At 38.1% G+C, this 15,656-nt stretch overlaps 1 protein-coding gene across 4 annotated transcripts in view; it reads left to right on the top strand.

Annotated features, from left to right (window-relative positions):
• Positions 1–14,274, top strand: part of LSM14A (LSM14A mRNA processing body assembly factor) — a 56,067-nt gene extending 41,793 nt beyond the window's left edge. Inside the window, exons 5-11 of one of the 4 annotated variants that reach the window (XM_032323473.1) lie at positions 1,561–1,737; positions 2,017–2,082; positions 5,655–5,837; positions 5,940–6,111; positions 7,140–7,371; positions 12,172–12,230; positions 13,175–14,274. In XM_032323473.1, the coding sequence (XP_032179364.1) occupies positions 1,561–1,737; positions 2,017–2,082; positions 5,655–5,837; positions 5,940–6,111; positions 7,140–7,371; positions 12,172–12,195 (854 nt within the window). In that variant the 3' untranslated portion in view covers positions 12,196–12,230; positions 13,175–14,274. Of the gene's footprint in view, positions 1–1,560; positions 1,738–2,016; positions 2,083–5,654; positions 5,838–5,939; positions 6,112–7,139; positions 7,372–9,770; positions 9,991–12,171; positions 12,231–13,174 lie in introns of those variants that run through there. The other 3 variants (XM_032323474.1, XM_032323472.1, XM_032323475.1) reach the window with 3 other exon arrangements.
• The last annotated feature ends 1,382 nt before the right edge of the window (positions 14,275–15,656 follow it).

Raw genomic sequence — 15,656 nt, 5'->3', positions numbered from 1 at the left:
TGGGTGGCTCATTCAGTTAAGTGTCTGTCTTCGGCTCAGGTCATGACCCCACGGTCCTGGGATCAAGCCCCACTTTGGGCTCTCTGCTAATAAGCAAGGGAGTCTGCTTATCTCTCTCCCTCTGCCCCTCCCTGCTGCTCATGCTCTCACTCTGATAAGTCTTTTTTTTTTTTTTTTTTTTTTAAGAAAAATGTATAAAATCATTTAATGTAATATTGTAAAATTGAACAGTAGGCTTTCCAAAAAACTTATCAGTTGTTTTATAAGTAAATTCCTGTATAAGGTGATAAATGATCACAAAATCTTTTCTCATAGGCCAGAACTTCTACAAACCACCATGATTCCTGTTGTAATCAATGGGAACATTGCACTGTTTGTCTTCGTGGTAGAGTCAGCTTTGGAATTAATGGCTGGAAATGGTGATACACATTTGTAATTCCATACTTTAGATAACCATAAACTTGGGGAAATTACTAATAAATGGTCCCTGAAGCATTTGGTGCACAATAACCAGTGTGTTATAAGCACTCACCAGTTCACCAGTGTTTGGAGCCTGTGAGATGCACTGGTGGGTAGTAACATTTGCCACATACTTGGAATTTTTTTTCCATGAAATGAACATAATCTTCTTAAGCAAAACATCCCATACAGTATCATGGGACAAGAGAGCACCTTGAGCAGAGATTTACAGCAAACAGAGAGACAAAAGGTGATGGGAGCCTCTGATACTACATTCTTCTGTCCATGCTGTGACCAGGCTCTGACCTCAAAAAAAGGGAAAATGGAATTTGTGAGTGCACAACTCAAATAACCAGAAGCTTCCAAAAGATCTTTCAAATGACCAGAAATGAATATAGCGACTTTGTTATTATCTGAAGGGTGTATTTGTTGCTAGCCTTTGAATACTGATGCATGATTTTCCCAAGGCCCCTAGGGTATTGAAGGACTTCACCTGTCTAACTTTCTGATTCTTTACTTCCTTCATAATGGAAATGCAATGGAGATAGTACTTATAAATATAAAAGTACCACTTCAGACATCTCTTCAGAAAGTACTAAAAATTTTAGGTTACAGCCTCTGGAAATAATGGCTTAAGTGTCAGTATAATCTTGGGGTTGTCATTATTGGGAAAAACCTGCATCCTACCTGCATAAAACATGATCTTTGATAATATTCCTGGGACATCTTGCCCAGGCAACAGTTTTTGGAAATTTTACTTAAATCTTACTGCACCAGGTAGAAATACAGATAAAGTTCCATTGGTTGGTTGGTTGGTTGGTTGGTTGGTTGGTTGGTTGTTGGGGGTTTTAAGGTTTTTGTTTTTTTGTTTTGTTTTGTTTTTCAGTGTTTCTCTACTAGCCTAGTGACCCAGCCCACTTAAAATAACCAGTTTTAAACTCTGGTCTAATAAACAGATGAATTCAGATTTGTGCTAAGGATTTAAACTGATAGAAATAAAACTGGAGAATTTTTTTTTTTCTTTTTGTTTTTTTGAGGGTCTAGATTATTTTGAAATCCCCAGAGGATAGGGTAGTTTCTTATCTTTTGGTTACGTTTTAGGTCGTTCAAGCCCTCAGTTAGACCCTTTGAGAAAAAGCCCAACCATGGAACAAGCAGTACAGACCGCCTCGGCCCACTTACCTGCTCCAGCACCTGTTGGGAGAAGGAGCCCTGTACCAACCAGGCCTTTACCATCTACCAGCCAAAAAGCAATAGAGAATCAAGAGCACAGGCGAGGTAGAACTTTAGCTATTTACTATTCATTGATTGACTGATCAACATTTTCCATTCACCTTATTTTTCATTGAAAAGATTTACTGTATGTGAATGATCCTAGAAGGTTTAAACTGAACTTGATAGAATGTTCAGTCTTTCCAACTTGACTCAAAGTAGTGATGGTGGTGGGGGTATAGATTTTTTGCTTTTATTTTGGGTTCCTTTGTTTTTCCCATTTTGAACTTAAAGTTTTTAATTTTGTGTCCTGAGCTCATTCCTGACTTTGTATGTCTTTTATAGCTGAAGTACACAAAGTTTCAAGACCAGAAAATGAGCAACTCAGAAATGATAGCAAGAGACAAATAGGTAAGTTACTTGAATCTGAAAGCCATATTCTGTGCTTCTCAATTAAAAAGAACATTTGATGCATAATTACTATTAAAAAATGAAAGCCTGGGGCACCTGGGTGCCTCAGTGGTTTTAGGCCTCTCTGCCTTCAGTTCATGTCGTGATCTCAGGGTCCTGGGATTGCAGCCTGCATCAAGCTCTCTGCTCAGCAGGAAGCCTGTTTCCCCCTCTCTCTGCCTGCTGCTCTGCCTCCTTGTGATATCTCTCTCTCTCTCTCTCTGTGTCAAATAAATAAACAAAATTTAAACAAAAAAGAAAGAAAGCCTGCGGGGTTATCTGGGTGACTCAGTGGATTAAGCGTTCAGCTCTTGATTTCAGCTTAGCTCATGATCTTAGGGATTGTGGAGTCAAGCCCCATGTCAGGCTCTGTGCTCAGCAGGGAGTCTACCTAAGATTTTCGCTCTCCCTCTCTCTCAAATAAATTTTTAAAAAACAAAATGGGGACACTGGCTGGCTCAGTGGGTTAAGCCTCTGCCTTCGACTTGGGTCATGATCTCAGGGTTCTGGGATCGAGTCCCGCATCGGGCTCTGCTCAGCAGGGAGTCTGCTTCCCCTCTCTCTCTCTGCCTGTCTCTCTGTCTACTTGTGAGCTAGCTCGCTCTCTGTCAAATAAATAAATAAAATCTTTAAAAAAAAGGCAAAATGAAAGCTTGGAGTTTCACTGGGGAATAGCACTGGGGAGTCATCCTGGGAGTAGTGCTGGGGAGTTTCATTGTTGTAGCAGAGCATTTCTTTATCTTGATTATGGTAGTAGTGGTACAGATGTATACATGTAGCAAAATGTTATAGAACTATATATAAAGATATACTAGAAAATTAATATCTCCAAAACTGTTGAAATCTGGGGTGCCTGGGTGACTCAGTGGGTTAAAGCCTCTGCCTTTGGCTCCGGTCATGATCCTGGGGTCCTGGGATCGAGCCCTGCATTGGGCTCTCTGCAGAGCAGGAAGTGTGCTTCCTCTTCTCTCTCTGCCTGCCCCTCTGTTTACTTGTGATCTCTGTCAAATAAATAAATAAAATCTTTAAAAAAACAAACAAACCTGAAATCTGAGTGAGGTTTATAGTATAGTTATATTGTTCTGGTGTCAGCTTTCTGGTTTTAGTAATGTACAGTAATTAAAATATTATTGTTAGAGGGGAAGCTAGATAATGGGCATATAGGACCACTCTGTACTATTTTTTCAATTTTTTTTATCTAAATGTTTTAAAATAAAAGTTTTTTTAAAATCACCATTACATTTCTGGAATGAACTCTACTTGATGGGACACATTTGTCTTTCAGTATATTGAATTTACCTGCCACCAAGATTTATACACTTACATTTGCATTGTTGAGTGATTTCCTCTTTAGTACTGTCTTTTGTGTTGTTTTATGTTTGTCAGTTTCAGGTTAACATTATAAAATTGTTTTCATTGTTTTCTGTGCTTTTAGGAGTGGATTTATCTGTACCTTGAAGGTTTGAGGTGTTCTCATTATAATTATTTAAGCCCTGAGCTTTTTGTCCTTTAAGTAATTGTTCAAGAACTTTTATTTTCTTTCATGATTATTGAGTTAATAAAACTGTACACTTTGTGTTTTGTAATCTATAACATTTATCCCCAGATGCATTTATCAAAACATCTTACCAAAGATAAATTTATGATTTAAAATGTCCAAATTAAAAAATAAAGGCAAGGTGTAATTACCTTGTTTAGGTAATTAGAAAGTGATCTTTCACTTAATTTCAGAAAATGAATACTGAATTTCTCCTGTACATTGCTGTGTACGTTTTTATATGTGCTACGTGCCATGGAATTTGGGGGTTTTGGTTTGATTTCCTATATTTCAACTTTTTGTATTTTGGAGAAGAGACAACTTCTCTCTTAAAATAAGATAATTTGTCAAAAAATATAATAATAATAAGATAATTGTCATACTACCATCATTTAACGTATAGAGTAATAAGTAAAGTACCTTTCAGTGCACTTCAAAATTCATCCCCCAGAGGTTCATTAACAGAACAGTGACTATTCTTTCAGACTTTTTTTTCCTGAACGATTTTACAAACATAATATACACTTAAACTTTTTTTTTTTTTTTTTTAGACGGAAAGATTGTGCTATATTTACTTCCTGGCTTGTGGCTAGGGTGTTTTTAATAGTGAAGTTGAATGTTTTAAACATCCTGCTTACCTAGTTTTAAGTGTCTGGATATGCTGCTATGGGTTTTTGTGGTTTGTTTTTTCAAACGTGGGCAGTTTGCAAAACTTCAGCAAACACTGAACATAACCTATCTGTTACCGTGTAGTCACTTTCTGATCTTTGTCACTGTGTATTAAACATTTCGCTTAAGTATAATCACTGGGGGCGCCTGGGTGGCTCAGTGGGTTAATGCCTCTGCCTTCGGCTCAGGTCATGATCCCGGGGTCCTGGGATCGAGCCCCGCATCGGGCTCTCTGCTCAGCCAGGAGCCTGCTTCCTCCTCTCTCTGCCTGCCTCTCTGCTTACTTGTGATCTCTCTCTGTCGGATAAATAAATAAAATCTTTAAAAAAAAAATAAATAAATAAATAAATAAAAAAAAAAAGTATAATCACTGAATTTATATTCCTTTGTGCTCTGTTTCTGTTAACAGAACATGTACCACTCTTCCATATTCCTCTTTTTTTTTCTTAACACTTCCTCTTGTGTTGGATAATTGGGTTCTCAAGTTTTTATTGTAATTTATGCTATTTTGGTATTCCTTTATCATATTTCATAAATCTTGTTAGCACATTTGACAAGGAATAGATACAGGCAGACTTGAATAGTACGAAGTCATTTAGAGGGAGACAAGAAAGATGAAAGAGGAAGTGGTTGGAGTGGTTGACACCTGGTGATGCTTTTGTGTGTATATCTGTGATACTTGTGCTTATTAGTGTTCATTTATTTTTTTATTCCAAATCTTGGTTCCTGTGATCCTTTCATAGAAGACTTCCTAAATTTTGAGAACCCACTGTATGTTCAGCACTTTGCAGGAATTAGAACTGTAAGCAGAGCAGAGCCCTTCCCTTAAGGAGTATGACAGTAATTTACTGTAGAAGTCTTCAAAACAGTTTGGTTATGCACTCTGAAAAACATGTATGCGTTTGGGCCCCATAAGTATAAATTTCATGTGTGCTGTTCTCAGTTCACAGTGTATTAGGTTAGTGAAATTTCATTTCTTTTTCCTTTTTAGAAAAAAATTTTTTAAGGATTTGTTTATTTAAAGAGAAAGCTCGTGTGTGAGTGTGGGGGAAGGACAGGGAGATGTTAAAGCAGACTCCCTGCAGAGCGTGGAGCCTGACGTGGGGCTTGATCTCACAACCCATGAGATCATAACCTGAGCCAAAACCCAAGAGTCAGATACTTGACCAACTGAGCCTCCCAGGCACTCCATTTCATTTTTAGAAAAACTACTAATGTAGTAATGTGTATAGAGACTTTTAAAAAGCATTTTTGTTATTGTCCATTTAATAAGACCATAGTAATAGCTTCTGTCTTAAACCAGTTTATTCTTTCTTTATTGACATAGTTCCAGGTGCTCCTTCAGCTCCAAGGAGAGGGCGTGGGGGTCATCGAGGTGGCAGGGGACGATTTGGTATTCGACGAGATGGTCCAATGAAATTTGAGAAAGACTTTGACTTTGAAAGTGCAAATGCACAATTTAACAAGGAGGAAATAGACAGAGAATTTCATAATAAACTTAAGTTGAAAGGTGAGTTTATTTTTCTACTCAGAAAATATTCTTATTTGGCTTATGAATTGTGGATGTTTAATATAAATCTTGACTTTCTGGTATGTACTTGTTTCTCATTAGAAGATAAACTTGAGAAGCAGGAGAAACCTGTAAATGGTGAAGATAAAGGAGACTCAGGAGTTGATACCCAAAACAGTGAAGGAAATGCAGATGAAGAAGATCCTCTTGGCCCTAATTGCTACTATGACAAAACCAAATCCTTCTTTGATAATATTTCTTGTGATGATAATAGGTACTGTCTTTTAAGCTTCTCTTATACTCTTAGGAGGTTGAAGTATCAAATGATTTCCTATAAATTCACTAAGTTTAATGTATACTTAAAAATATCTAAGGACTACAATTATTTAGTGTTTTGTTTTGCCAGAAGAAAATAATCTACTTAAATTTTCAATGATATTACTCCTCGTGAAGAAGAAATAACCATATACTTTTGTTTAGAAATGCATTCACATTTGAAAATTAGTGATTAAACCAAAAGCATTCATCTAACATCTTAAGTAAGGCCTTTACTTACTCCTCTACACTGTAGTTCAAATGAAGCCATGGCCAAAAATGCTAATGTTACTCTGAAGTTTGCTAATATAGTAAAAGTTGGCCATATTGTAGCAAATGTGGTTCCAGAAAATTGTCTACTTAATTAAAGGAGCCAGCATAGCAGGAGTTCTAGAATTTTTGCTACCCATCCCAAATTTTCCTTCTCCGAATGGTAGTTTGGTGCCACCTGGTGGCAGTTGTGTACTTCAGTGTAAACATGGGGAGGGTGATGATCTGATCTTAGTCCTGGGATTGTACAGCCATAGGACAGCAGCAGTAGCTTCTGACATCAGTTCCAGGGACTGGGCTAGGAGGATACTAGAAACTTTAACTTTCCCAGCACACTGGGACCTACTTTCCTTCTCCTAGCTTCCTGAGACAGTTCCTTTCTTGGCTTAGTCCTCCTCTCTCACACTGGGGCTGAGGGGAGGTGCAGTCATTTGCCAAGCCTACTGTATTTGAATTCCCATTATATTGGAGGCTGTTATGTTTGTTTCATCAGCTATATTTCAAAGAAACTAGTACTGGTCATATTTTCACGTGATGTTTAACAATAGTATGGGAACATCCTGCCATGGACAGTTTGTGACGACTTAGATAAGGTGCTTATTTGTATTTTCTCTTGAGGATTTATTTATTCTTAATTTGGAAATTAGTGTGCCGCATAGTTTTCCTGGAAAATGTTCTTAAACCCAATACACTAGAGACTGTTTGTTCTTATAACAGAGAACGGAGACCAACCTGGGCTGAAGAAAGAAGATTAAATGCTGAGACATTTGGAATCCCACTTCGTCCAAACCGTGGCCGTGGCGGGTACAGAGGCAGAGGAGGTCTTGGTTTCCGTGGTGGCCGAGGGCGTGGTGGTGGCAGAGGTGGTACCTTCACCACCCCTCGAGGCTTTCGTGGTGGATTCAGAGGAGGTCGTGGGGGCAGGGAGTTTGCAGATTTTGAATACAGGGTAAGTATTACATGGTTTGGGGTTAGCATGCAGTTTTATGAAATTCAAAATGGTTTACTTTTATTTATTTTGCGTGAATATTTTTAAGCCATTTGTATAACTTCCAATTTGTTCAGTAGTCGGGATTAAGTTGTTTATATAATTTTAAGGAGCAGTAACTTCTTGGCTAGTGGGTCCAAAGTTTTTAACTGCTTTCTTTTCAATTGGAGGAAGTAAGAGATAGAACTACAAGATAGGGGTGGGAGGGGCTTTTTTTTTTTTTTTAATATAAAACCATGGTTTTAGATTTCATGGACTAGTAAAATTATCCCCCCCAAAATATTAGAAAGTGATTTAGGGTTTTTTTCCTTTTTGGGGGGGGGGAGGCCGTGGGGGATTATTAAAGAAATACCCAAAAAGACTATATCATATCACCTTTATTTTATGCTACAAAGTGTGTAAAGAGTCTAGGAAGGACATTCTCCAAACTGGAAAGCATCCATAGCAGCCAACATTTATATAGTATTTTGCATGTGTTAGACATTGTTCTAAATGTTTTTCACATATTAACTCACTTAAATCTCACATGAACTCTTTAAAGATAGTTCTTACCACCATTTTACAGAAGAAGAAATAGGTATAGAGATATTAAATACCTTGTTCGAGGTCAGCTAGTAAGTGATGCTGTACACTCATGAGCCTCGTAAGTTTGTTCCTGAGTCAGTGCTCTTAATTTAGTTTTATGGAAAATTCAACTGCATTTTCCCTGGTTTTCTTCTTTTACCTTGATTTTGAAAATATTGTGATATATTGGCATTTGAGAACTGCTGCTAGAAAACTATGTAGCTCTGTATAGTATGTTTATATGTATAGTTAATTTACTAAAAGGAGTCTGTAGATGAAGTCAGAGTCACTCTCCTAGTTTATTGATTTTTAGGTTCAGCAGAGAGGAAGGTTATGTAATCACAGAATAGACCAAAATCCCCTTGTAAAGAGATCTACTAGGAATTACAAAGGGCAGCTGGAAACAAAAAGACCTGCTTGCAGGAATTTTATTGTCCATTATTTGAAACTGCCCGTTGTTGAGATTCCCCCTTGAAGAATCGATATTAGTGGCTTTGGGTTCTGGTCTGTTAATTCTGACACCTCTGATATTATATCATCTGACACTGAAAATTAGCTTCAAGTCACTAGCTCAGGCTGTCCAGCCATGGTGGCCTAGTACAGCTACAGGACATAAAACTTGCAAAATTTCCATTCTAGCTGGGAGACTATGTCTTAGGAGTTACAGAATGCCCACTGCTTGTCACTGTTATTCTTACTACTGCCCTTGCCATTGGTCAGTAGCCTTTTCACAGATTTTTGCCCTTAACCCTCCTGAAGTATTTGACACAGATAACCACCCACTAGCCCTTCTAGTTTTCAAAAATACTGTTATTTTTAGGGCATTTTTGTCTTTTTCTTCTTAAAAATAACACGTGTTCCAGGGCACCCGCTGGCTCACTTGGTAGAGCATGCAACTCTTGATCTTGGGGTTGTAACTTTGAGTTCCATGTTGGGTGTAGAGATTACTAAAAAATAAATTTTTTTAATATAAGGTCTTTAAGAATAATGTAATAACATATGTTCCTCAACACAGCCTGTAAACACTTCATGATATGCTTCTCCAATTCAGAAGTCTTGTACTGGCTCTTGTCCTTTTTGCCATTGGGACTCCCCTTTTCTTTACTCACTCTGCTGCAGATATGTGGATCACCTTCTTGCTCTTGTTCAGTGCCAAACTTATTCTTATCTCAGGACCTTTTCACCCATTCCTTCTGCCTAGAATGTTCAGTTTGCTCCTTAAAAGCTTTCATGCTCCGGGTGCCTAAGTGGCTCAGTCGGTTAAGCATCTGCCTTTAGCACTGGTCATGATCCCAGAGTCCACGGGACCAAGTCCTGCATTGGGCGTCCCACTCCATGGGGGGTCTGCTTCTCCCTCTGACCCTTCCCCCTCTCATGTTTTCTCTCTCTCTAACTAAATAAATAAAATCTTTAAAAAAATAAAAGCTTTTATGCTCATGTTTGTGTTTGCTCTTCTGCCCCCTTCTTTCTTGACCTTATCTCCCTCCCGTCCCCTTTCTTTCCTCCTCCTCTTATGAGCTTGTTGATACATAGCTTTTAAGGTCCCAGTTTTTAGCTGGGACCTTATGTGCTTCTACCTGCATCTCTCCATCTTTATCTGCTTTATGTCCTTTGACCTTCTTTAAAATGACCTTACCATCTTCTTGGCTTCCCCCCGCCCAGCACCCTCACTAGCTGACAGTGCAGTATAGCCCCTTTCCACACTACCGCATTTGTTCCTATTTGCTATCCCTGCCCTCCACCGTAGTAACCCTCTGATAGGTTTGCAGACGTTCGGTCTCTTTCCCTCAGTTTAGGCAGATCAGCTATCTGTTGAAGAACCTGTGACAGCTCCTTGTTGAAGACCACATGGAGTCAACTTGTCTTGAGGAAAAGAATGCTTACTTTAAACTCGGATCCTGATGAGAATTCTAGTGGTTGTTGCCACTGTGACTTCAGTTGCCTCGTTAAATCTTTCAGGCCCTCGGTTTTTACATTTTTGGAAACAGAGTTACGCTTTTATCAAATACACATTTTTTTAAATGTTTTATTAACATATAATCTATTATGAGTCCCAGGGGTACAGGTCTTTGTCAAATACACATTTTAAAGATCATTAAGGTCTCAGAGTTATAAAGCATCTGAGAAGTCAGAGCTCCTGGTCATTAAGGTCTCAGAGTTATAAAGCATCTGAGAAGTCAGAGCTCCTGAAGTATCCCTTTAGGGGCTGCCAGCTTACTTCTAAAAGCATCCATCCTACCCCAGGGGTAGTTCAATTAGTAGGATTCCACAGTGTAAGATCTTTCCCCTTTTATCTTCATTCTTAGTTTAACTCTAGCCTTATAAACACACAGAATATACATACTCCTCCATGATAATTCCTCATACATTTGAAGCAGCAGCTGTCATCTCATCTCTGAGATTGGACAGTTATTTCTCATTATCTAAATGGTCATCAGTAAATCTTTAAATAACTGCTGTGTGCATGGTACACGCATTTATTAATTTAGACTTTTGTAGCTCTGTCTCTGTTCATCAAATTTAAGCCCCCAGTGAAATCCCCTGTCTCACACGTTGCAGAACTAGAATTCATCGTAGAAGTTGTCTGCATGAGTCTTTATCCACATTAGTGTATCCTTGACAAATAGTCCAGCCTCTGTTTGGGTGTTTCAAGGCATGATAGATTGACTGAGCCCTAGATGTTGCCCTGGTGGTAAGGTTCTAACGTGACATTGTACTGCCTGCTCTTCTTACTCTGTGCGGATCCCACTGCTATAATATCCAGCCCCGTTTCTCATTGTGCTTTAAGGTGTTTGGTTCAAGCAAGTTGACTCGTGGTCAGTGCTTATACACACTGTCCTTGATTCCAACTTTAACCTCATTTTGTTGACCAAATATAATGAAGTCTTCATGTATAGCATGCACTGTGCTGGATATTAATGGTAAGCAAGATGGGTGCAGTCCCAGCCTTGTTGGTGTTTTAGTCCAGTGGGGAGAGAGACACAGCTAAAAGTCAAGTTTCACATCTTTCACAGTCTTCTCCAAGGTTTGCTCTGTCCTTGGAAACTTCTCTTCCTGCACTGATTTCTTCCTTTTCTGACTCCTGTGGATCTGCTTTCATCGGTACACGTTTTAAATACACTCATGTTCCATATTTCATGTATTTTTGTTCCGCATTTCCAGCTGCATACAAGCCTCTTGACGTTAGTAAACGTGTATTTTACTTTAATTTTCACCAGCAGACATGGAACCGTAGTGGGCTTAAAGTAAGTGCTCATCATGTTGATTAGTAATACACTACTTCAGCCTTGAGTAAGGTAGGAGGTCCATCAGTGTGATTAGTCCTTGTTTGTCCATTCCAAAGTTAAATGACCCTTACATCTGGCATGAGAGCCCTGACCTCCACATTCTCCACCTTCTAAATCATACCACCTGGCACCTTTAGAGGCGGAAATAGTGATTGATCACTATTAAAGGAAGAAAATTCACCTTTAAGGATTAAACTCCTTTCTAAAACTACATCTGAATCTTCTCAGAGAAACGGAGGTTATTGGCATTTACAGCAGCCTTCATGTAATGCGTTGACTTCTCTGTGCTCTGTTGGCATGAATCGTTAGTTTTGAGGTGCGCATAAGCAAGTCTGGTTGTTGAATGAAAACATAGGCAAGGTAGGATTGTAGATTTTTAGAACTCCTTAAAAATACCAGCTGAACTCTAAACTCTCTCTCACCCTGCCCCCAGTAGATAGTTAGGAAACCAACAACGCAGAGAGGTTAACTCTCGTGATCTAGGTACAAACTAGTAAAGCCAAAACTTACTCTCTTTGACTTCTAGTCCAGTTTTCCTTGAGGATAATGTTAGAAACATAAAATTGTGTTAATAAGGTTGGTCCTGTGGTGCTTTGTGGGGGTGGGGGCTGAGGAGATTAGTTTGGGTTTGTAGTAAGAATATAGTTAGCTCCTATTTTATATGCTGCTGCTGCTGCTGCTGCTGCTACAGAGGTTAAGTAAGCCACCATGGTAGGTGAGACAGATTACCTTCTGTTTGAGTCTGTTTCTTCAGATAGGGTCCAGAAACAAAGAGGTAACCCAAATGACTTAGCATGGTACTCTCTCTCCCTTTCCCCCTTTCATTTTCTCCTCTCTTTCCCTCTACTTCTCTGTATCCCTCTACCCCTCTCTCCTCTCTCCCTCTTTCTTTCTTTTTTTTACCTTTCAGAAAACCACAGCTTTTGGACCCTAAAATAGGTCTGGATTGATCGTACAACTTTCTGAAAGGTAAAAAAAATAAATAAATAAAGTTGGGGCATGTGAAGGTTCACTTTGGTGGGAGATTGTGGGGTGGGATTATCTTCAGTTTATTCCTTTCTGCACCAATTTATACCATGCTATATGTATTCCAATTTAATGACATTGTGCAAGTGGTTTGGTGCTATATACACAGATAAAGTTAAGTCTTTAACATTGGAAATAATGTATTTCTAACAGTCAGGATGAGAATCAGCAGTAAAAATCAGGTATATGATAACAGTTAGTCCTGAGGAAAATAGTAGCCCCTGGCTCTGGTGTTATGTAAAGGCCTTTTGATTAGGTTTAGCCTCATTGGAAAGCTAAAGGCTCCTTGAGACTTTTGTTTTTTCCCTGGTTACTTTTTAAAAATCACCCAGTCAACTCTGATTATCAGAACTTATTTTGAACTTAAAAGTTATCCTTTTAAAATGAATTTCTAAATCATTGCTTTCTCCTGGCATGAAACCTGGGAGAGAAATGTTATTTTACTGTCTGGATATTTTATTGCTCAGTAAAGACATCAGAGACTTCAGGATTTTATTAATCCTTTTCCAGAGTATGTTGTCAATTGTATTTGATGATTTTGACTGCTAAGTTGAAGGTTTAAGTTTATCATTGTGTTTAAAAATTACTAAGATGCAAGCAAAGATAGTGAGGTATGCCTGTATCTTAGGGGCCTTCTCGCTAGAACCAGCCCACACCACACCACCACTGCTGTAACCTCTACTATAGAAAATGCAGTTAACAAGTAATGAGCTACTGCTGGGTGTAGAAGGTGTAAAATGTTTCCTGGAAATTAGTGAAATGGATTTATACATGAAAGGGAAAAGAGGGCATATTTGAAAGTAATGAGAAATACACTTAAGTAAATTAGAAGTACTATTTCTAAACCAATAGTTTGAAACATGAGCTAATTTTTTTTTCCTTTTTAGAAAGACAACAAAGTTGCTGCATAGTCTACAAAGAAGTCTTTGAAAATAGGTGAATTTCTAGCTCTTCATGGTCCTGAGAATTGGTTTCAGTCTTTGAGAAGAATGAAGAAGTGAATTTGCTGTATATTTGTCACCAGCACTGGGTTTTTGTTTGTTTGTTTGTTTTTCTGCTTAATTTCAAAGATATAATGCAGTTACTTTTGAGGGGGGAAGGCTCATCTTAAAAAATGAGCATTAAATATATTTGGAATAGCAGAAGGTTAAGTAATTTCTTATGTATAGTTAAACTACAGCAGTACTTCAATGGGACTTAATAAGTATTTTTTCATCACTGAAAGGATTTTTCTTATCACTAAATTGTATTTGGCAATTATTGTAAGTTGCCTGCAGATAGGGCCGTGATACTGTGTTTTGAGCCACAGAAGGTTGTGTGTATGTATGTGTGCGTGCGCGTGTGTATGTGTCTATATCTTGCTCTCTTTCTTTCTTTTTGGAAATCCTGTAATATCCCTTTTGAGGTAGCTTATTTCGTCAATTAATTAGGGTGCTGGATGGTAGAGAATTTTGTCAGTCAACTATGTACACACAGTAAATACTGTTTCTTAGGCAAAGGTAACTTTTTTATATAGTTGTAAAATTCCATTATATTCCATTGCCAAAGAAACATTAAGAACTTTGTATAGCTGTATAAAAAGCAACTAATTTTTTAAAGAATAAACATTTTAAAGTCAGCAAACATACTGTGTCCTTGCAGAAGTTGATGTGCTGAGGAGCAGAGCTATGGGTGGTGGGTCTTTTTTCATAGCTTTCCAGGCTTGAGAGTTTTGATTTTGATTTTTTTTTTTTTTTAATGTTTGGAACATAAATGAAGATTTGATACATTCTTCCATTATCTGAAAAGGATAAATTACTCATACTCATTGTAAGAACTTCATTTTATAACAAATGGCATATCACAGGATTTGTCCAAATAATAAATATTTTCAGTATATGAATGTAAATAATCATAGATAAGAATGTACTTAGCTGTATTTTCAAATAAGCACCCTCCCCTTTTTTAAGACAATAAAACTGGGCATCGATTAACCTGTTCTTCCTGATATGCCTGGAATTTTGTTGTGATATCTTGATTCATTCCATTATATTTCAGGAGGATTCAGAGTGCTAGAAATTATTTTGGCAACCTATAAGATATCCTAACACTGTCTACGGCCATACCACCCTGAACGCGCCCGATCTCATCTGATCTCGGAAGCTAAGCAGGGTCGGGCCTGGTTAGTACTTGGATGGGAGATATCCTAACACTGGTCTTTGGGCCTGTGGCCCACAAATGACTCAGTAATAGAGTTCATTGCTAATTATAAATCACTAGTAAATCTTTTTGATATTTTAAGCTATAGTGGAAAAAAAATCTGGCCGCTTTTGTGTTTTTATGAAGGCCACGGAATAAAGGGATCCAAAGATTTAAATATTTTTATCTATTTTGATTTTTGTTAACTTTCTCTTAAGGTATTCAGTAGTGATAAAGATGTGGAAAACTGCACTGTAGGAGAATTGGAGTATTTAAAGATGGTTGATATTTTTAATTTTAATTTTATATCTTTTGTATAGCTCTACAAGGAAATGTTTTGTAATTTGGTTTCATTTAAAGTCCAGTACTTGGCAGGCATAGTTTAGATAATGTTGCTTAATACTGTTTGCTTGCATGTTAACAACCAACCCTTTTGGAGGACCCACAAATCATGATACTGAACACATTTCCGAAGCATTCTGAACATCAAAGCAAGTGCTATGATAATACCTTTGTAGACTGTTTGAGATGTCCCAGGCCAGTTTCAAGAAAAGCTGTAAATACCAGTTCTACATGCTCTGAAAGTATGAATTCACATGTTTTCCAAGCCCTCTGGGTCACTGACTAAGGCATTTGGTACCCCAGTAATAACTGGCAGCATGGCAGTGCACCTTACAATATCAAAGCAAGGTTTTTATCCTAAGGCAGAATAAAACTGTTAAATAAAAAATGTTCGTCAAAGTTCTTTCTCTTTAAATAGTAATACCATCTTACCATAGAGAGAAACATAATGAAAGACCTCTTTTAAGTATAAGAATGGAATTATGGTTATGTTTATATTCCCTAAAATAACTAGTTCCTAACATTTTTCCTAAGATTTATTTATTGCTGTAGTGTTAGGAAGCTGGAAACCCCTTTGTTCCCCACTAGGATGCAGAGTGATCTTGAGTTACGATCCCCATCTTGAGGAGACTGAGCCAGCCAGGCATAGGCCAAACTAGAAGCCTCGGGCTAAAATGCTCCCTCCGTGGGCAGGCAGGTGTGAAAGAGGAGAGAGGGAAGGGCTGACTCCAAACCTCATTTGTTGGATCAGACCACATCACCCCCTGAAAAAGCAGGACTTACAGGAGTAGGGAGCAAGGTCGGGAATGTTAATCCAACCAGTGACTCTTAATCAGGGTTTGGACTGAC

This window comes from Mustela erminea, chromosome 19, assembly GCF_009829155.1.
Source record: "Mustela erminea isolate mMusErm1 chromosome 19, mMusErm1.Pri, whole genome shotgun sequence".
NCBI lineage: Eukaryota > Metazoa > Chordata > Mammalia > Carnivora > Mustelidae > Mustela > Mustela erminea.
Note: the sequence above shows the minus strand (reverse complement) of the source record. Positions and strands in the feature narration are given on the sequence as shown.